The sequence below is a fragment of the Pseudopipra pipra genome, chromosome 1, assembly GCF_036250125.1.
Source record: "Pseudopipra pipra isolate bDixPip1 chromosome 1, bDixPip1.hap1, whole genome shotgun sequence".
In the NCBI taxonomy this organism is placed as follows: domain Eukaryota; kingdom Metazoa; phylum Chordata; class Aves; order Passeriformes; family Pipridae; genus Pseudopipra; species Pseudopipra pipra.
In genome coordinates, this window is record NC_087549.1 from 53626131 (window position 1) to 53646981 (window position 20851).

The following is a 20851-nucleotide window of genomic DNA, read 5'->3' on the forward strand; positions in this document are numbered from 1 at the left end:
TGCCCTCCGCATCCCGCCCTCCGCGACCTCGCCGCTGCTCCCCGCGGCACTCCCCGCCTCTACCGGCCCTCCTCCGCCCCCGGGGCTTACCTAGAGTCAGCGCCCAGCAGCCGCGCCTTCCCCATTGAGCGCGGCGGCCGCCTCCCTCCGCCCCGCTGCGCTCGGCGGGGCGGTGCCGGGGCGCGCAGTGACAGCGCCGGGCACCCTCCTCGGCGGGCGCTCCTGGGCGGGCAGCCGGGCCCCCCGCGCCCCCCGGCCCCGCTCCGGGCAGCGCAGCCGCCGCGATGAAGCCGTGCGAGGAGGACGAGGAGGAAGGGCGGGCGGCGGCGGCCGCCGGCGGCGCAGGGGACCCGTGGCAGGAGTGCGCGGAGGTGGCGGTGCAGCTGGCGCGCCGCGCCGGGCAGGTGAGACGGGGCCGGCACCGCCGGGACGGGCTGCTCCGCCGCGGGGGGAGCCTTCTCCCGGCGCGGGTTAAGGAAGGGCCGTGCGGGCACAGAGCTGGGCAGGGGGAGGAGGACGGCAGGGCTCGGCGCCCGCTCTGCCGGCCCACCGCCGGAGCCCTCGGCCGGTTCCCTCTGCCGCGGGAGGGATGACGGCAGTGGGGTCTCCATCTCTCGGGGGGCCCCAGCCCCTGGGGGCCCCAGCCCCTGGGGGCCCCGTCCCTCGGGGCCATTTCCCTCGGGGGGCCCCATCCTTCGGGGGGCCCATGCATCCGGGGGCCCATCCCTAGGGGCCTCCTCCCTTTGGGGCCCCATCCTTCGGGGGGCCCATGCATCCGGGGGCCCATCCCTAGGGGCCTCCTCCCTTTGGGGCCCTATCCTTCGGGGCCCCCGTCCCTCGGGGGGCCCCCATCCCTTGGTGCCCCATCCCTCGGGGGCCTCTCTCCCTCGGTGCCACTTCCCTCGAAGGTCTGTATCCCTCGGGGCCAACATTTGGTTTTGAGCAGCCTGTGCAGAGGAAAATAGTCGTGTTGGGGAGGTTTTGTCTTGTTATATATAGCACAGTGTTCAGAGTGACTGAAATTCACTTGCTGGGGACAAGTCAGCTGTGTCTTCCGCAAAGATATTTCGCTTATTTCAGATCCGTGTTTTGACACAGCAGAATGTTAATCATCTCAGGAGACATCCTGGCCCACACTGTATGCAACAGCAAAAATTCCACCAGGTCTAACAGATTCAAGAAGTAGGATCAGCAGATTGTTTGGTGGAGAAATTGGGTAAAACACAAACATGATCGACATCTATTTCTTTCTTGCTTCCATTCTGCTCTGTTTAGAATCAAACTTTGTACCTGTACACTGTGATTTAAGGGGCCCCATAACTTTTCCTTAATACATTGTTAAACATATTTTCTCCTTAGTAGAAAACATACACAAAGATGAACAGAATGCCAGAGGAGAGGAGACTTGCTTTAATAATGCAAGGGCTAAATGGATAATCCAAATCAGGATGACAGGTCATGCACTCACAGACTCTCAAAACAGGAGTTTCTCCAGCATACTCATTCTGCCAGCCATTTCACAAGAGAGACTCATGACTTGCTCAAGACTCCACACCTTATTTCTCAAAATATCAATTTGTGAAGACAGCTGTAACCTTCTCCAGTCATTTCACTCAGCCAGAAAATCACAGCACCTTTTCCTGGAAGAAATAAACATCCCAGAAGACTAATCCTTGAATCTTTTTAGTTCACAGTTTGCCATTTCTACCTTGCAAGTGGCAGAAAATAGCTGATTCCTTGGCAGGCCAAATTTAAACCAGCCAAGGATGTTGTTTAATAGGACTTTGGAAACTGGGTATTTTTTTATTGTTATTAATTTTGTCATGGTAAGGATTCTTTTTGTTACAAAAGACATTGGAGATCCTTGTAGCAGAAAAGGTGCAGGTAGGGCTGTATCTTCTATTTAAGCGTCAATCCAGCTACTGCCAAAAGTAGCTACAGGTAAGGATGTAAAATGCAGTGTAACATGGGTTTAATAGGACTGGATTTTTGTTGAAAATTGACTGATAAAAATGGGGGTTATTTTCATCAGCAGTTTTCTGGTCTCCCCTTTTGGCTTACACAACTGTTTGGTTTATATTACATTATGTTTCATGAGTATAAGTAAAATACATCTCCTTTCCACAGATAGGCATCTGTACTCTGTAACAGTAACTCTTCTGAACTTAAAAGAGCAATAAAGAAGTGATTGCTTGAGTATATGTCAAAAATTATGTTGCTGGACTAACGAATATTACTAGGTTAAAATCATTGCCTCTTTGCCCATCCTGTTACTTAGTTCTCTTACTTTTACAAAATATCACAGGCTCTCATTAAATATATAGGGATGTTTCATATTGAGAATGGCCACGATTTTGTAATCTCTGTAATTGACCTGCTTTAAAATTATGTCTAATTCACTCTATAAGGCCACATGTAACTGCACTTTTTCAGACTTTTCTTTTGTTTTTTCTGGGAGTAAACTCTCCTTGCTATGTTCGCTTGAGTACACCTGTTGGTTTGACTTTTTGCACAGGAAAAGCAGGCATGACTAGTCTCTGCATCTTTGATAGTATTTGAGAGCACCGAGTAATACTTACACAGTTCTCTCGAGTTGCAGAATTGGAAAAACTTCACCGAAACAATCCGGGTGAAAACAAGAACCTGACACTAGAAGATAGCATGTTGAAGCCCACACAAACTACTTTTTTTCCTTTTGACTTTCTCTTTTTTTTTCTTGCTGTAAAATCTCTGTAATCTAGGGACAGTCCATAAAACAGTGCTAAAATATAATAAAATATGTTTACAGCCAGATTACAGGATCTTGGCTACCAATTTCGTTGTATAATAGTGCTAAGATGCAATCATCTCTTTCCATTTCATCAACCTGTAGTTCCTTTGGTCTTCTGCTTACCTGATGCCTGTTACCTAGAGTGAGACTTTTATGGAGCTCCGTGCCCAGCTGGAAAGACCAGGCAATTACAGGAGGTATCTACAAACCTTATTGTAAGGCTTCTGCAAGGAAACGAGTTGAGTGATACTCTCAAAGTACTCTGAGGCACCAGGCTCTAACACTGTAGGCAGGTGATTTTCAGGGATTATTCAAGACAAATTGGATTCTGGGCTGTTCTGAGCTATTTGATCATTTTCTAAAGAGTAAAAGTTGTTTCATCAATTATGCAGGAAATGTGTTCTTTGTGTGCAGCTCTGGCTTGGACTGCATACGTGTACAAGCTGGAGCAAATGCATATGAGCTCCCTTTGTAAGAGGCAGAGTTAGACCCATCCGTCCCGCGACATCACCTGGTACTGCGGATAAGACTCTAAAGATGTGGTGCCCATTTGTGGCTGGTGACCTCAGCACAGCATCATGACTTCTCTCCTGCTCTCCTCTTGAGGTTGCACAAAAGGTGGGGAGAGGCAGTCCGGTGTCAGGCAGGTAAATGTGTGTCATGCCTCCTTGGCATGGGCCCACAGAGGAGATGAATGAAAAGACCATCGGCCACCACTTTATATTGGAGTCACACCCTTGCCACTTCCCACTTCCAAAGTGATAGGAGCCTCATGCTGGCACATGCAGGCTACCAGGGAAATGGACAGGGTTAAAGTTAAAAATGGTCATGAACAACTAGGTAAAGGATCAGAAATGAGAAATATTAAATTTGAAGCTGAGATGTGTAAAGGTCTGTATTCAAACAGGAGCAATCAAGTGCTGGAGCATATGATGAAATCAGCTTATTGCAGAGCACATCCACAGGAGAGAGGTTTCATCTCAGCTTTTCTTTTTGCAGCAAAGCTCAGGTGTGATCTCACTGCCCTGCTGAGCAGTAGCACATAGTGATTTGAATGGCTGCAAAAGCATCCTCAATCTACAGTGTATTAAAATGGAATAAAAGTCAAGAACTTGGCGTTGCAAAGAATAAATTAAAATCTTCTTAGGTTCTGAGCAGTATAGGCAACACAAAAGTAAAGAAGAGCAATTAAAATAAAAGGTGTCAGCATAGCAATTTCTTTTAGAATACACAACTGAGGGAGCTTGAGCGTTTTGCATTCTGCTTTGGATCACAGAGAAGCCCAAGGACCTTCCTGGAGCTGTGCTTTTATGCTTCTATGGTAAAACATTCAAGAAAACCACACAGGGCAGTGAGGGGAGTAAAACGATTAGGTGTGGTTAATATTTTGATATACAATAATAAACTTTAGCACAAACTCAAACTGAAAAGTATTACCTGCCCATACAAGCTCAGTGTATAGGCACAACTGATGTTTTATAGCTCACAAAAGAGAAACACTTGTCCAGATGCCTTCTGGACTAAGGCAACAGTCAGCAATACCCATTACTTGTCAGAACAACCAGCACACCCTTCAAACACATTATTTTGTACTGTGAAAACCAAGAGCTGAAACTGAAATTTGTGAGTTTCTGGTTACCTTTCCCATGCATAATACAGCAGAACTGTGTTCTGTGGTCATCAAATATTTCTCAATGGTTTTAAAATACTTTGATCAATGGAAATTTAGATAAACAATTGACAGGACTTGGAATATTAGTTTTGTTGCTGCTGGGTTTTGATAATATAATTCTACACAAATAAGTGGTACCTAACTTTTGCTTTGTTTTGGTTTTCCTAATTTCAAATAATTTATCGTTTTTACTGGTTAAAAAGTAAGTTATCTCTTTTTGCATCCTGCTCCTTTATTTTTCTTTTTAATGAAGAAGTGGGAAAAAAAAACACAGAAGGAAAATGGGAAAAATCTTTCATTAATTGTTTTCCCGTATGTGCATTTGCACTTGATGTGGTTTAGTTCAGAGTTCAGAGCTTGTAACAGTAAAACCCTTGAGAATGAGATAAAAACTTTTCCAGAAGAGAGTCCAGGTTTAGATAATTGGTTTCATATCTGGGGAAAAGTCTAAATTTTTGGTTTTGTTAAATATATAGCAGTTCTTTGGCAACTAGTGGGTGGTCAGTATTTGAAGTTCCAAAAACCAACGAGAAAAAATAAACTGTGTGTCTTTGTTGGCAAAGAAAGAAACTAGTGGAGTTTGCCTTATTGCATGTCTTTTAAAGTAAAACAGCAGTGGGATATAGCCCTCTAAATTAAAAAAAAAAAAAAAAAGAGAGAGAGAAAAAGAAGTTTCTGTGAAAAAAATCCTGAGCCTGAAGGGTTTTTCTTATCTTGTATATTTTTTTGGAATTTTCTAAATCATGAGGACTGCTATCATCCTTTTATTTCATTAGTTGCATCGCAGTCATCAATCCTTTTCTGAACTGTCAAGAGCGGTTTTTGCAGAATGATTCAAAATGCCTTGTTCCCAAAAAAGTACTCATTAGCTCAGAAGGATTTTTCATCAAAAGAATTAGAACAGCCTCTGGTAGAATTAGGCCTACAGCTGTTTTTCAGGATTAGCTTTATTTTTCAGTAAATATATTATTTTAGTATGCATAGGCTGAGTGCCCAACAAATCTGATTTATGAACTTCTGTTTCAGATTATTAGGAAAGCTCTCACAGAGGAAAAACAAGTGTCCACAAAGACATCTGCAGCAGACCTTGTGACAGAAACTGATCATTTTGTGGAAAATTTAATTATTTCTGTTCTGAAAGAGAAGTTTCCCTCCCACAGGTGAGTGCTTATAGTAAGAAACTATCGATGACCTTTGTTTGTCCTTTAAGTGCTGCATATCTGACTGGCATTTAAAGGGTATTTTAAAAGTCTGTATGTCTTTCTTAGATATTAACCTACTGTTGTTGGACACTTTCATAGGACTCCTATTTTTAAAAAAGTACCATTTATCTATACTTAGTGCTTTATATTTTCTAATATTTATGTTTCTTAATATATGTATTTAATAGCCATGTTTCCCCTGTAGGGACATCATGTGTGAAGGTTTCATATGGATCTCCATGATTTTCGGACTACTGATCTGTTCCCTGTTGTATAAGAATTATGCTAAAGATATCTGTAAAAATATAGCTGAAATATGTGATAGCAAAGGTCTGAACCTGCAGACCTCTCCTTCACTTCTTTTTGCCATCATACACACACATGTTTGCCAGGTCAAGACAATATCATATTTAATCACATAGAATCCCAAAATCAGGGAGAAGCAGGGTTTTTTATCGTCATCATCATCATCATGATTTGATGCCTATACATAAACAGGTTATAAATTACTACATGGGGTGTTAACCCAAGGTTTTAAAAACAGATCAGATTGTTGACTCCTCTTGAATTATTCTGGCCAACTTGAAAATAACAACTCTCAGTGCATGCACAGGTTAGAGAGAGGTTTTGTATTAGTTGGCTGACTTTGGTTGGCTGCAGAGACTCTGCAATTGATTTCTACATTTGACTTCAGTGGATAAAATTCATCTTCCCACAGAGCCTGTGTGTGCCTTAATTACTGTGTGACTTCCTTCTAACTGCGTGCATCTCTGGTGGAGATGAGCCTTGCATTCTAGCGCTGTGCAGAAATCAACAAAGAAGAAAATCTGGAGGGCTCAGCTACTAATCTGATTGTTGGCGATGCTGCTGGGCAAAAAAAACCCACCACTATAAGAAGGAGCAGAAAGAATATTTTATACTAAATATGGCTTTCTAAACACGTGTTGTGTGTGATGGCATATTGAAGCAGTACTGCACAGCATAATGTGTGGTTCTTGGCTGTGATTTGCTAGAGAGTGCCAGGCTTTACAAGCCCATTATTTATGTAATATTCCTTCTACTATTGCTGGCTGTGCTCTTTTCTCATCTCCGCTCTTACATTAGGTTTTTTTTCCTTGAACAGTCTGGCAGAGAAAGTAAAACATACACGTTTCACATAAAATGAGAATTGTCAGAAGCACTCGGATTACTCGGAATGGGAACAAAAGTTGTAAGGTCAACTTCGACCCAGGAACTGAAAAATCCTTGACTCTATCAACTCCTCACAATTAACTTCTGACTTTATAATAAATGAAGGATTTGCCATTTCTTCAAGACAAGTATTTTTTTTTATATTGGCCGTAGGTTTTGGATAGAATTTATTCAGATTAAAACTAAATTTAATTTAATTAAATTTAAAATTAAATTTAATTAAAACACTTGCAATGAGGAGTCTACAATAGCAAGCAAGGGTTAAATTACAGTGCAATGCAAACATTAAAAGATCATTTAAATTACGTTCAGTCTTTCCCCTAACCTGGCTGTTGAAAGCAGCACTGAAGATTTCTGTTATTTCTTCTTGTTCTAAATCATCTTGATTCTTATGGTCTCTGAATAAAAAAAATGTATTTTAGGAGTTAGAAAAATGAAAAGGGATCTTATTAGAATCTGTACCATTTGCACTGTGGCAGTGATGAGTCTTGACATATTGAAAATGTGCTCAAAAGTAAAGAGAAGTATTAGGAAAATCTGTTCAAAAGGTAGTTCTGTCCCTTGTTCCTTTCTTCTTTCTTCTTGGCTGAGTGATATAGATCATGTTCCTTCATGCTTCACTCAAGTTTTCATCTGTGCTCGCTCTTTAGTACTCTGTTATGGTCCATGTGAGTCTTTTCAAAAGGATATTTTTTTCTGACAAATCTTGGAGTTGTGGGTAGGCACAGCCAGAATACCAGGGGCTACTGGTTGAAAAAGGCTATCCTACCATTTACGCGTGTTATTGTTACACAAGCATCCTTTGTGTTATTTGTGGCCTTAAATCTGTAGACATTAAAACCAGGACACAGCGGTTAAAGAGGGTGACATCCAACCCTAGCTTCCCAGCTTTCTGCTCTCAGACCCCCATAGGGGTTAGGTGAGGGACAGCCCCAGTTTGAACCTCTTATACCTCACAGGGTATCACTCCTGCTGCAGTTTATGTGATGTTACAATTTCCCTGCTGTTCCAGCAATGAATTTCAGAGCGGCACCATGGTATGAACAGATGTACTCTAAGGCTTGGCTAAAATTACTAGACTCATTTTCAGTGGGAGTAAACTGTAATCCAGATTTGAAGAGAGGTCGGCAGAGCTGGCAGGATGTCATATTAAATTAACTGTTTTAATAAGATGGTTACCCCTCCCACTTCTCAAGCTGTTCCTAAGATTTGTTCTCCAGTACTTCACGCTGAGTGTTTTGCTTAGTTCGCGGGTTTTTAGAGGACATAGAACAACACATTTGATGTTGACCCTGAGGGACTCTCACAGTTCCCAGTGCTGTAGAGCAGCAAGGGCTTTTTTTTAACCTATCAGCCCAGATTTCCTAAAATGTGCACCTAATTTGTCCTACATTTTGGAAAAATTGCCCTTGAGCATGAAGACTTTTATCAATAGCACTGCTGTGCCCCAGCTTCATTTTAGCATTTCTGAACCCAAGGACTGCAGCATCACACCCCCGTTGTAAGAGAAAGGCGAGGGACGGGCTTGCAACACTTGAGGGCAAATCATCTTACACAAAAATGCTCCTGTCTTTAAAGAGGTTCTCATTTCACCTTTCTTTGACTGTCAAGACAATGGCTACAGTTTAGTCTCTGGCAGGGGGAGCTGGCAGAAGGCTGCAGCAGAGGCATAGTTTATGTGGAAGATGGACAATCTGAAGTGGGATGTAAGCTGCTTCAACTGCAAGATGAGCTTCCTCTGCAGCTAGCAGCACAAAGTGTGTGGTTGGGTTTAGGTGCTAATTACAGGATTTTTAAAAGCCGAAGTCAAACGATACAGCACCAACAAGACAAAATAATGGAATATTTACAGCGAGGAGTCTGCAAAGTGTTACATTAAACTGAGAATTTCAAACACTTGTTCAAGTCTTTCTCATTTCTCAGTTGTACAGGAGCATTTTGTCCTTCGGTTGTTATCTTTAATGGAGATGAAAATAGTAACAAACACTTCCTAGTTCCCTTTTCATACCGACTGGGGGTCCATAATGCCATCAAAATAGTCTGTTTCTACAGAGGTCAAGGCAGAGTAACATTTGGAAAAGTCAAGAAGTCTCCTCCTGTGCTCTCTGCAGAACATTTTAAGCTCATGGTTGCAATTGTTATCTGGAATCATGCAGTACATGGTGAAGACACAAAAGAAAATAGCTGCTGCTCTAGTCCTAGGGAGGCAGCTGTTTCTGCAAAAGACATTTTCTCTTTATTGTATCCATTTTTTTCTCTTTGTGTCTTTGAGATAAGCTTTTTTGTCCTCAGGTATTTACAGGAACTCTGAATGCCGTTACCAGTTGTTCGAATGTGAAACCACCAGCAAGATTCAGTACTAGCAGTTGGATTCTATACCTTCTGTATATATAGGGCTTTATGAAAAACTGTGAGAACAGCACCTGCACAGCTCTTATAGAAAGAGATCCTCAGCAGTTTGTGGGACAGCAGGGATAATTAAGGTCAACAGGAAATATGCCAGAACTGGATGTTTGTTTCCCAGGGAAAAAGGAGAAAAAAATTGCTGAAAGAAACTGGGACAGAACAACAGAAGAGAATATGACCTCAGATTTCATTTTGTTCCTTATGCATCCAAACAACAAACCAAAAAAAATAATAATTTGTTGATTTTTTTTCTGGGTCATGGGAAAAAGAAAGTTTAGCTTTGTAAACCTTTTAATTTCCTGAACCAGATTGTAAAATTCAAGTAGGAGCGAGATTGTGGATTTTCAAAAAGTGCATTATTTCCCGCTGACTGAATTTGACTGCAAAAGAGAAGGAGGTACAGTTTGCAGTTTATATTACTTACTGCAAGAGACAGGCCTAACCCACAAAATTACATTCTGCATAAAAGAAATCTTCTAGAGTTCGAAGGATGCTAGTTCAGATCCATTTCTGCATTCATTTTCATGACTTTCTTAATGATATATTGGGAAAGTGAAAATAAATAGAGTTCTTTTTTACCATGTAAAATAGTATGCTATAGATTTGAGAACTTTCCTTCGAAGTCTCTATGAAAGTTCCTAATTCCTAAGTTAAAAAAGCAATATGTGTATTTACATTTATACAAAAATGTTATAGAGAGAGAAAAATTATCTCTTAAAAGATGGAATTGTATTTTTCAAGTCACATATGTAAGCTAATGTTCTGGGATACTTATTTTATCCCATACCAAATGCAGGTTTATTGCAGAAGAATCCACTGCTGCAGGTTCAAAATGTGTCCTCACCGACAGTCCGACCTGGATTATTGACCCTGTTGATGGAACGTGCAACTTTGTGCACAGGTAAATGGACAGGGAAATGAACTGGGAAACACATCAAAAAGCAACATGTAGCTTCTCACAAGTCTACCCTTCCTCTCAAAGGTGCTTTACCATGGTAGGTTTGTTCCTTTGACTCACAAGTAGGAGTCATCCCTTTATCTCTTTCTTTGTACCTCACATGGTGTATCTGAGGGAGGCTGTGTTTGTGCTGGGGAGAGCTCTACACTGTTATCTGAAGGTAAGCTGAAGTTTCTGCTGACTGCCTAATGACCCAGAGCTGTTGCCTCACAGCTCATTTATAGATATAACCGCATGTGAACGTGCAGAGACTTGAGCTGAACTGGAGGAACAAGGCTGTGCTATAACGACACTTGGCCTAACGCCTTATGTGGGTTTTACACATTCCTTTTAGGAGTGGTGTTTTCTCCTTTTCAAACACAAATGCTTCATTTTTCCCTGGGAAGTACAACCACGGCACGTAGGTAGAGTAGAGCTGAAAACTAAGTACAGAGATACTGATTTTAATTTTCTGAAGTACCTCTGCAAAACGAAATCTAGGGGTCATTACTGCAAAAATGAAGACTTTTAATTCATTATTTGAATGCTAGGAGTTGTAAACCAATGACTATTCATAATATTTCTAAATAAAACTCTTCACTATGCTCTGCCTTATAGTTAGTGGCTGAAAGTAACTGCCTGTATCATAAAAACAAAAAAAAGGCATTTCCTTGACTTGTAGTGCAATTATACAGAATTCAAGGGAAGGTGAGGTGTCATGTGATGATGTTTCATGCAATTAAGTGAAATTTCCTCTTTCTAGCAGTATTTTCTGGATTTCTGAAGCCCTTTTTAAAACATGTTTTTAAGAAATGAATTTATTTCATCGTTTAAAATGCAAGAATTATACCGTAATCAAAAGGACCAAATTAAGTACATGATCATCACTTTGCAAAAAGTGAGCATAGAGGAACTGGTTTCTTTTTATGTTGATGTTAGCAGCAAGTTATCTCCATGCTACTTAGTTGCTGTCTCAGATGCATAACTTGAACAAAATGTGCTCTTAAAAATGATGACTTGTTATAACGTTAGTGATTTTATACTGGATAATTCAATTACACTAAAGCAAAAAAATCACTAAAATATACAACGTGTTTAGTATAAAAATTGTGATGTCTTCATGTGTTTACTTCTTGCCTTCTCCAGTGTTGTTACATTTTTAAAGGAATTGACAAAGTTAAAGAGGCTGACAAAGGAGAAATAGTACAATATCAAGTGTATTTTGACACAAGTAAGCTCACAGAGCTCCATGTGGGGTTTTGTTGCCTAAGAGAGTTGCATAAGGAGTAAGTTGAGAGATTTTTCATCCCTAATACTTCATTGCTTATTTTTCACAGATTTCCAACAGTGGCAGTAAGCATTGGATTTGCTGTTAACAAAGAGGTATGAAGTATGTTCTTTAAGAGAGCTGACTAGAAGCCTCAAAACCATGTGGGAACTTTAAATAAAAAATTTTTAGAAAATCAGTCACTACTCAGGTTTTTCCATGCTTTTTAAATGCATCTGATCACACTTTACTGATCTAAAATCTTAGTCCTGCAAAAGTTACTGATGCAAACTGGCAATTAAAAGAAAATTGTTATGAATTATTATAAATATTATAGGATTTATGTGGAGAAAAAGGGAGTACTGGTGTGAGCAAGGTTATGTTAGACAAAAATCATAGTAAGTTCAATATAGTGCTACCTCTTCTTAATTTGAACATATCTCCTAGTGTTCTTATGTTATTTTTATTGCTTCTTTCCTGCTAGCAGTACCTGTGAAAGCTAACTCCTCCTATGAATCAATTTAGAACTGATTTTATGAAGAGTGCAAAATTATGGGCCTAGTTCATTTAATCTGCCTTTATATTTTTCTTAACATAGTAAAATAACTATATTTACCACATGAGAGCTTGATTACAGCAAGGATGGGAGACTACCTAGACTTCATATGTGCCATACTGAGTTTCCTAGCTGTACTCATTCATGCCTAGTGCCTTTTCTCCAGATGTTGCCAGTATACAGTTTGATATATACAGACTAACTAGCTATTCAAATTGCCAAGGAATGTGCCTCTTTCAGCCTAACTCAACAATCTTAAATATAAGTATAGCTTTAAGTGAAGCCAGCAAGAATTCTGTTAAGTAACAACCTAGTTTTCAGACGTGCTAGTACCTCATACTGATTTAAACAGAATAATGTTGTGTACTTCTTTGGTTAGACTTTTCAAACATGGAAACTGCAGAGAAACACTTCCATTCTTTTCTGAAATTTATTCATTCCCAGAGGTCCTTTTGAATACTACATATTATTACCAGACAGTTTTCTCTAATATTTATGTTTTCTAAAACACCATAATGATTTTGATGCTGCGTATTTTGGGTTATGTAAACTAAACAAAGCTGAAACAAAAATAAGGAACGATGTTAAATCTCCCTCAGTAAACAAATGGGAAAAGCAGAAAAAAGTAGTAAACTGAAAAGGAGCCAAAGTACACACAAGGGAACTGGCCTGAATATAAGCCTTGAATGTACCGAAGAAATTCCTGCAGATGTCTTCAGGGAAAGACACTATTAATAGTGTGTTCCTGAAAAAAAACCCTTGGTTTAGATGGGACCTCAGGGTAGGGAGTGAGGACAGTCTATTTCCTTTGAATTGTCTTTGATGAACAAGGAGTGCAGCAGGAGAAGATTTTCAAGTCTAGAACATCTGAGATGTTTTCTTGACCCTGTTGCCAACTTCTGACACCTTGGGCAAGTCACTGAGTTTTTGTGTACCTGTCCACCCCTAAATTAAATAATGCTAATAGTACTTATCCAGGGGTGATTTTCAGAGCTGACCTTTGGAGTTTGTGACGTGCTTTAAAATCTTGTGCTGAAACCCATTAAAGTAATGGAAATTTTGAATACCAAGGGTCAAATTTGGACCCTCTTCTCATCGGTAAACAGAATATCCCACAAAAATTCCAGTGTTGCACATTTTTAAGCTTTCATTGAGGGTCACAGTATTTGCTATTTCTGTCCAAATTCCTTCTTTTGCAGTCCTGTGACTTCAAGAGATTCTCACTTTTATGTGTAAACGAAAGAATTTTGCAGAGGAACATTTGAACAAGTGACCAGAGTGTGCTGCTTTGCTTGAAAAGGCAGGCAAATTAAATGCATCGCGAAAGTTGAAGTGCATACAAAAGCATCCACTGTTAATGAACAGTGTGCCATGGCTTCTGATTTAGATGCTTGACTGATCAGGGTCCAGCCAAAGTCAGTGGGATTACTTCAAAGTGTAACTGCTCACAGTGAAAGCAAAGCATTCAGAATCTTACCTTAGAGGACTTGCATATTTTCAGTAAAGACATACAATTGAATTTGGAATCAACTTGGCATTTAAGCCATTCTCATGTGAACAGAAACAAGCTGCAAGTAAGAGTTTAGAGGAACACATTGCATTAACTTTTCTTTATAAACTGAATTTTATATGACCTATATCTCAATATCACAGTAATAATAAAAATATTCCAGTTTATTAGCATCAATATAATCTTTGATTATGTGTACCAATTAAAATATTGCTGATCTTTCTGCCATTAGTAGTTGTTTATATTTATGATGAGTAATTTGAGTTGCATTCATTTCTTTCCTTTTCAAAATCTTAAAGCTTGAATTTGGTGTAATTTACCACTGCACTGAAGAACGATTATACACTGGTAGAAGAGGTCAAGGGGCATTTTGTAATGACAAAAGGCTTCAGGTATCAAAAGAGACAGGTTGGTCTAGATTTTGTTAGAACTCTAAAAGGAATATGTTAATTTTGTTTCAGAGTTGTTGCAAATCATCATTAGGATAATGAACATCATTATCCTGATGGAAAGTATTTCACCTGCATGATAATTTTGTTATTTTGTGTTTGTTTTTTTCTGAAAAACCACAATTTTCCTCCTTTTCTTTTTAAAATATACATCTGAATATGAACTATTTAAATAATCCTAAATAATTTTGCTTCACAACCATTGTTTAAAATAAGAAAGAATGTGTAGATTCACCAGTTTCATTCCAGCTGTACACTGGCATAACTTTTTATAAGCAAGATGCAATGGGAATGGTGAATCAAATTCACAGTACTATAGTGGCTGTTATTCACTTATTTTCCAATAAACCTTTATGTCACAAAGTGTATTATGTCTGTAGGCATACGTGCTGACAGTAAACTAAAGGATGCATGCTTCATTAGGGGTTCTCTAACAGCTTGCTCTTGTGTGTGAGGTATGTTTCGATGTACAGACAGCCAGCAACACCTCGTCAACACCTTAATAGAATTCTTTTATTGGTAAACCGGGTCCTAGATCTATCTGTTTGCCTAATCATAATAGATAACAATAATCTGACGTGTGTAGAGAAGTTTTCTTTTAGTCAATTAAAATGCAGAGGAGAGCATAACACTCAGTTGTAGGCAGAAGCAGACATATGCCAAAAATGTACATCATTGTACACAAGAGATGGTAAAAATTTCTCCCCAAAGAGATTTAATTAGCTTAAAACACAGTAAATTCAAGCAATTTAACCTGGAGATTTCCTTAATACCCCAAGCAGACCCTGCATCAAAATTTCGCTGAAATTTGGGAAGTTTGGCTATTCACCTAAATTAGTAGTAATCTGGGGTCTCCCTGTTTAGAGACGTGGAGCAATATGTAAAGTCAATGACCCCTAAGATTTTAATCACTAGTTATACCTCACATTTTTGTCAGTGCTCAAATATCTCATATTCCACAAAAGCCCATGCTGGCAGAGACTATTAGGAAGAACTAGGGGTGCTCCCAGCTGGGCTGGATGAACCACTGTTGAAATGGCTTGACTTTCTTTTGCGGTCAGAGAGTTCTGGTTTTCAGTTGATCAAGGAGCAATTTTGGCACATGTCACTTCTGTCTTCCTGCCTCTGGACATCTGATCTATGTGGGTGTCTAGAACATAGCAAGGGAAGTAGACCTTCTGCCCTTCCAAATGCTTTGAAATTTTCTTTCGTTTTGAGATATATCATTTGGTGGTGGGAAATTTTCACCAGTGAAGCTGGATCTACTTTAGTATCACTTCTACTGATGTTTTGGGTGTTTTAAATCACAGTTGCTCTGTAAGGGCTGTGGCTTCAGTGAAATGAACCAGCCCTGGAAGAGAGACTGTGTTTCCCTCCACACACCACTGGAATTGAGGTGGCCACGATGTGTTTGAGATCCAAGCTGCCATGTTACTTCCTGCCTTTTGTTTCAGGAAACGTGACCGTTGTATAACATTGATGTACTCTGTACATTCATTGTTCAGATTTAAACAACTGAAATCACAGCCTGGGCAAACACTGTTCTTTGTAAACGACCAATTTTTTAGAGGTCTGGTATGGGAGTCCAAGCAGCTAGGATACACTTAAATGGAGGATCCATCTTCCCTTTGATCTTGAGTGATACTGTCTTCTCATGCTTAGATTCACATCAGGCCTTACATGTGCTAATACTATAAATGTGTTTTCTTTTTTTAATCTCTTGTGGTCAACAGAATTGCTCTTTTCCTCATAAATCTGTCCATATCACTGTTAAATCTTTTCTACCAAACCTGCTTATTTTTTGGCCTCTGTCAGAATGAGGAATAGTCAGTAAATTTGATTTTGTATCTTGAATTCCTGAAATCCCATTGAGTCTTGTGGTCAGCCAGCTCCTTTTCCTAAGCAGACACCTCCTTCTTACTTGCCTTAGTCTCTTCAACCAATTTCTCCCTGTAGCCTTGATGAAAACAGAGATCCATTTATGCATTAGAAATATATTTAATAACTCAAAAGAACAAGTATCTTAGTCACAACCTAACAATGACTGGTGTGGTGTGAATGCTTGGTGTGTTTTAGCAATGAGGTGTGCATTAAATGGTCTCTAATTGTAAATTGGGTCTATTATGGAAAACAAGCTAAGGCAGATTGCTTTCGCCATCCAGAGTTTTCAGTAGTAGCTAAATAACAAATACCCTACAGCATGCCTGGATTGCTGGTTTTATATTTTAATGCAGTAGTTTAAAAAATGGTTGTTAAGTCTATGTTCCTATGGTTAAGATTTGTGACACCCGGTAACTTTTAATCTAATTGCATACCTTTTACTCACCAACCATTTTACCACATTGCTTGAATCCATAATGTTCATCTCCAATACTAAATTCACTGGCAGCCTGGGTAATTAAATGTCTCACTCCATCCTAATTTGCTTTTGAAAACCTCCTTGCTACGTCTGCTGAGAACTTTCAGCTTATGCAATTAGCTGTAATAAGCAGGTAGATGTTCCCTATCTGAATTAATGCCTTGCCCCTAACCCAGGATAGAAGGTGACACCTGACATTGGGCACAGCATAGTTAGTAAGTAATCAACCACTAAACCTTTGAGTTTTGTCATCTCTCTAATGCCTCTGAGTTCAGCTGGCACAGCAGATGCAGGGACACTTGGCATTTGATCAACCACCTCCACCTACATTGGCATACGCTTGTTATAGACTGGCAATATTGAGATGTCACGTGAGGACTACTTCAAGAGCTTTCAAGTCACTGTGAGTCTCTCCTTTGACTGTGCACAAGGCTGATACCTTCACCTCCTCTAGGTCAGAATTGCCCTTGCTGAACACAAGACAAACAGAGCATTCATATGTTATTATGAATAAAGATACTGCTTTAGTTTGTGATAAGACGGGATTTCTTTCTGTCATAAGGTGTCTTCAGTCTTTGAAATGTTGGAATGAGCTACTACTGAGTGACTGATGATTTAGTCAGAAACATTTTTTTCCTCTTACTGTGCTCCTAGATGTTTAGAATTGGTTAACAAATTACATTAAAATTCCCTATTCGAGAACCATCCTGTTTTTAAATATGAATATATTAGCATCATTAATAGTTACTAGGTCACTGGATTATTTTTAGTTGACTGCTAATATTAGTGAATTTGCCAAAAGGTGACCAATCAATGAAATAAAACAATGTATGGAAAGAGAAGGAATGTAAGAATGCATTCTTGGTTTTAATCTTCCTGTTCTTTTTCTTTTAATATGCTTAGAGCAGATCATTTGATATGATAAACCTAATTTTGCTTGAATGTTTATGCAAAGTTGCCACTTATCCTATGAAAGAGTTTGGGGTAGAAAAAGGGACATGAAAATTATTTTTGTGTGAAAAGTCCATTAGTGTTTAACTTAAAAACGAATTTACAGAACCTACCTGGAAGCTGTTGAATTAATGGAAACATCTCCCTGCCATTGCAGATATCTCGAAGGCCTTAATTTTAACAGAAATTGGTCCAAAACGTGACCCTGCAACTTTGAAATTGTTCCTTGGTAACATTGAGAGATTGCTCAAGGCCCAAGCACATGGGTAAGATACTTTACAATATATGTCTCACATTTGTGATGAAAAAGTCATTAAAACAAGTAGTTTTTAAAAAAACAAACAAACAAACAAGTGTGTTGTACATTTTGTGATCTCAACACATAGGTTGAAATGAAAGGCGTTTTCTTCTTTATGTTACCATGTTCCCTTCTCACGGGGCTTAGGGTCCGTGTCATTGGGAGCTCAACCCTGGCTCTGTGCCACTTGGCATCCGGCGCTGCAGACGCCTATTACCAGTTTGGGTTACACTGCTGGGACCTGGCAGCGGCGACTGTCATCATTAGAGAGGCAGGCGGCACTGTGATAGACACTTCAGGTGAGCATATCCTTGTTTTCACTGACTTTTGGGGGATTGAGTGGCTACTTCAGGGCAACTTGTTACCTCAGAGCAGTCCTTCCCCTGTGGCTCTATCTCATTTCTCGCAATATTCTGTAGAAACATCTGTGCTCTCCACTAGACTGGCTGTTATTCAGGACACACTCGTGTAATTCCAGCCTGGGGTTTCATCACATCGAAGGTCTTCTGAGTCACTGTATTTCCATGACTTTGAGTAATTCCTTTTAAGGATCATATTTACAGTAAAGAACCAGCCCAGGAGATTGGTAGGTGCGCTCAGACTTCGAACACATTCAACAGACGCAACCTCCCAGGAAAGGAGGACTCTGAGGTATAAGTCTGAACGTACATGACTGAAAACTAGTCAGAGGGAGTGAAGGACAGCACAAGCTCCAGATTATTACTTTATTCATTTAGATGGTACACATCTCAGAGTAATGGTTTACTGGTGACCAATACCTGGATACTTTGGAAAGATCTGGCAGATTAAGAGAAAGGCTATGCTGAATGAACTAATTTCTATTGTACCCCTTCCTGTTGCTAGAAGGGAATATTGCATTTATTGTTGGATACTGAACAAATCTAGGCATTCACTGCTTCTCTTGCAGACTTTGGCTCTGTACCTAGAATTTCCCAAAATAATTTTTTGCTGGAGATGTCCAGACAGGAGTTGCTGAATTAGGTTGTTCTTCCCACCCCAAAAGGATCTACGTATGAAGTTGTTTCAGTGTTTTTTGAAGCTCTCCAATTACAGCATGGCTTGTATTTAAGACAGTTCTTATTAATCCTCTTGTCCTCAGGGGGACCTCTGGATCTCATGTCCTGCCGAGTGATTGCTGCGGGCACTAGAGAGATGGCCATGTTCATAGCTCAGGAAATACAAACTATTCACTACAGACGGGATGACGAGAATTGAATACCTACATCGTGGAGTTCGCCCTCCTGAACTATGTAACTTTTGCGAGATGGGTGGCTTAAAGGGTATGTGATTTCAGCAGGATGCTTTCTGTGGAGATTTTCCATGTCAAATATTTTTTATAAGTTTATTACGATGTGAGAAGGCTTAGGGAGATTTTTAAACCTCTAAGAATCGTGTTTCCTTTTTAATATGTATCTCTTTCAGCAGTATCTTTTTTATAAGATAGTGTATTTTACTGGTAGTAAATTAGTCTCAAAATTAAGTTGTAATTTCATATCTGTGGGGCTGATATTTAGTCTTTTGTAACATGCAGCTAAAAATGGAACTTTATTTTTACAGATGCAGATCTCAGGTAAATGAGCTTTAGGACTGTAGTAAAGGATGAGTAGTTAAGATGTGTGCCTATAATACCCTTGTTCTATGATACTTAAGAATGCAATAAAAATGACATTGTTGTTTCCCAACTACGTCATAGCTATATATCCATATATGTACATGTATGTATGTTTGTGTGTGTGTACATATATATATATATATATATATACACACTTATACATATATATGCATGTATACACACACATACCCACGTGCGTATGTTTATATATATGGATATCCTGGATGTTTACAGCAATTTAGAGAATGCATAGAAGAAAGCTAATATTGAAAGTTATTTTCAGGTAAAGAGTACAGGTTACTTAGGTGATTCTGGTCAGGGCTATCCAAATGGCAAATAGCAGAGCTGATCATGGAAAATGTTTAATTATTTTACAAACTGTCCAGCTAGTTTTGTTTCCCTTCATCCCTCTGCATGGGTATAAATCATACTATCCTACAGGCCTCTGTAAGATACTCCAACCTGCAAACACTTACTACCATAGAGTAATTATAGTTAAAACCAGGAATATTGAACTCAAACTGAGCTATTCACAGTATTAACTATGACACACAGTAGGAGGCCAGCAGAATAGAGCACAGTGTCAAGGAGCTGTTGATTTTAGAGAAACTTTGGGCAGAACAGCAGGATTTGGCCCCTTACAGGCAAGTGATTAAAAATATGCACAGAAGGTATGCTTGCAAAAAGTTGTAAACCACATGCCCTTCTTGCACAAAGTTGTAATCACACTTTTTGATCAGAAAAACCTGTAAAATTTGTTACATAGGTTTCCCAAATACACAGTTGTTCTCTGTCTAGCCAAGGTTATAATTTCTATTTAGATTATGTTTTAAATAAGGAGCACAGGGAAAATACAAGTGTGTCCAGAAAAGTAGTTTATATAAAATCACTTCTATTTTATCTTCAAAAATTTAATTAGGAGGTATCTCTTTTTTTGCAAGAGTGCAAATTAAATAAAGGAATGAGCCAAAAAAGTTGGTTAAAATTTTGAACTTTTTTTATACACTGCATGTGTAGACTTTGTAAATGTGTTCAGATATCTGCCTAGAACAAACTAAACAGTATTTTTTAAAAATAACCTTGTGTGTGTTTCTTGCAATGAGAAATGTTTTTCACTGAATATAACAAAAAAATTCTGTGTGAATTTTTGATGCTTTTTTTCATGAGAAATGCAAAGTATTGACTGTGTGAAGAATGTCTAAATCCAGCTAAGCATTTAAGAGCTGATGGTTCTTACCAGAAAACCAATGTTTTCCGTCACAGTGATCAATGTTTTGTCACTGCTCCCTTTTACCCCCGCCATCTCTTTTTACCCTTCTCCCCCACACACAATTTGGAAATGAAGATTGTAAGCCCTCTGGGGCAGGGACTTTGGCTCTGGGTTTTCGAAGTGCTAATAGGATGAGATTCTGGTCCACGACTAGGCACTGAGGTGCTATAATAATACAAATAATAAATACTAATAGGCTTATTTGTCTCTTGTTCACTCTTCCCCCACTTTCTGAGCACAGAGGAGATCCTAGTGACAGATGCAGAGTTTGGTGGCACTGCTCTGATCCCAGGGTGCTTAGCCTTGGCAGCCGTGGGAGCAGCTGGAGCTTTACTCGGGCTTGTGCTGTGACTGTAAGCTCTGTAAGGAAGCTTATGCTG

At 39.5% G+C, this 20851-nt stretch overlaps 2 protein-coding genes across 2 annotated transcripts in view; one reads left to right on the top strand and one right to left on the bottom strand.

The window, feature by feature from the left end:
• The window catches only part of MPPE1 (metallophosphoesterase 1), a 31199-nt gene extending 30977 nt beyond the window's left edge, over positions 1-222 (bottom strand). The window contains exon 1 of the mRNA XM_064657035.1: positions 91-222. The gene's annotated coding sequence lies outside the window, so the exon portion shown is untranslated. The remainder of the gene's footprint in view (positions 1-90) is intronic.
• IMPA2 (inositol monophosphatase 2) lies at positions 167-20672 on the top strand. The gene is made up of 8 exons (XM_064657055.1): positions 167-404; positions 5469-5602; positions 10038-10142; positions 11516-11561; positions 13811-13919; positions 17428-17536; positions 17716-17867; positions 18689-20672. The coding sequence occupies exons 1-8, from the start codon at positions 285-287 to the stop codon at positions 18802-18804; spliced, it is 891 nt and encodes a 296-aa protein (XP_064513125.1). The 5' UTR covers positions 167-284; the 3' UTR covers positions 18805-20672.
• The last annotated feature ends 179 nt before the right edge of the window (positions 20673-20851 follow it).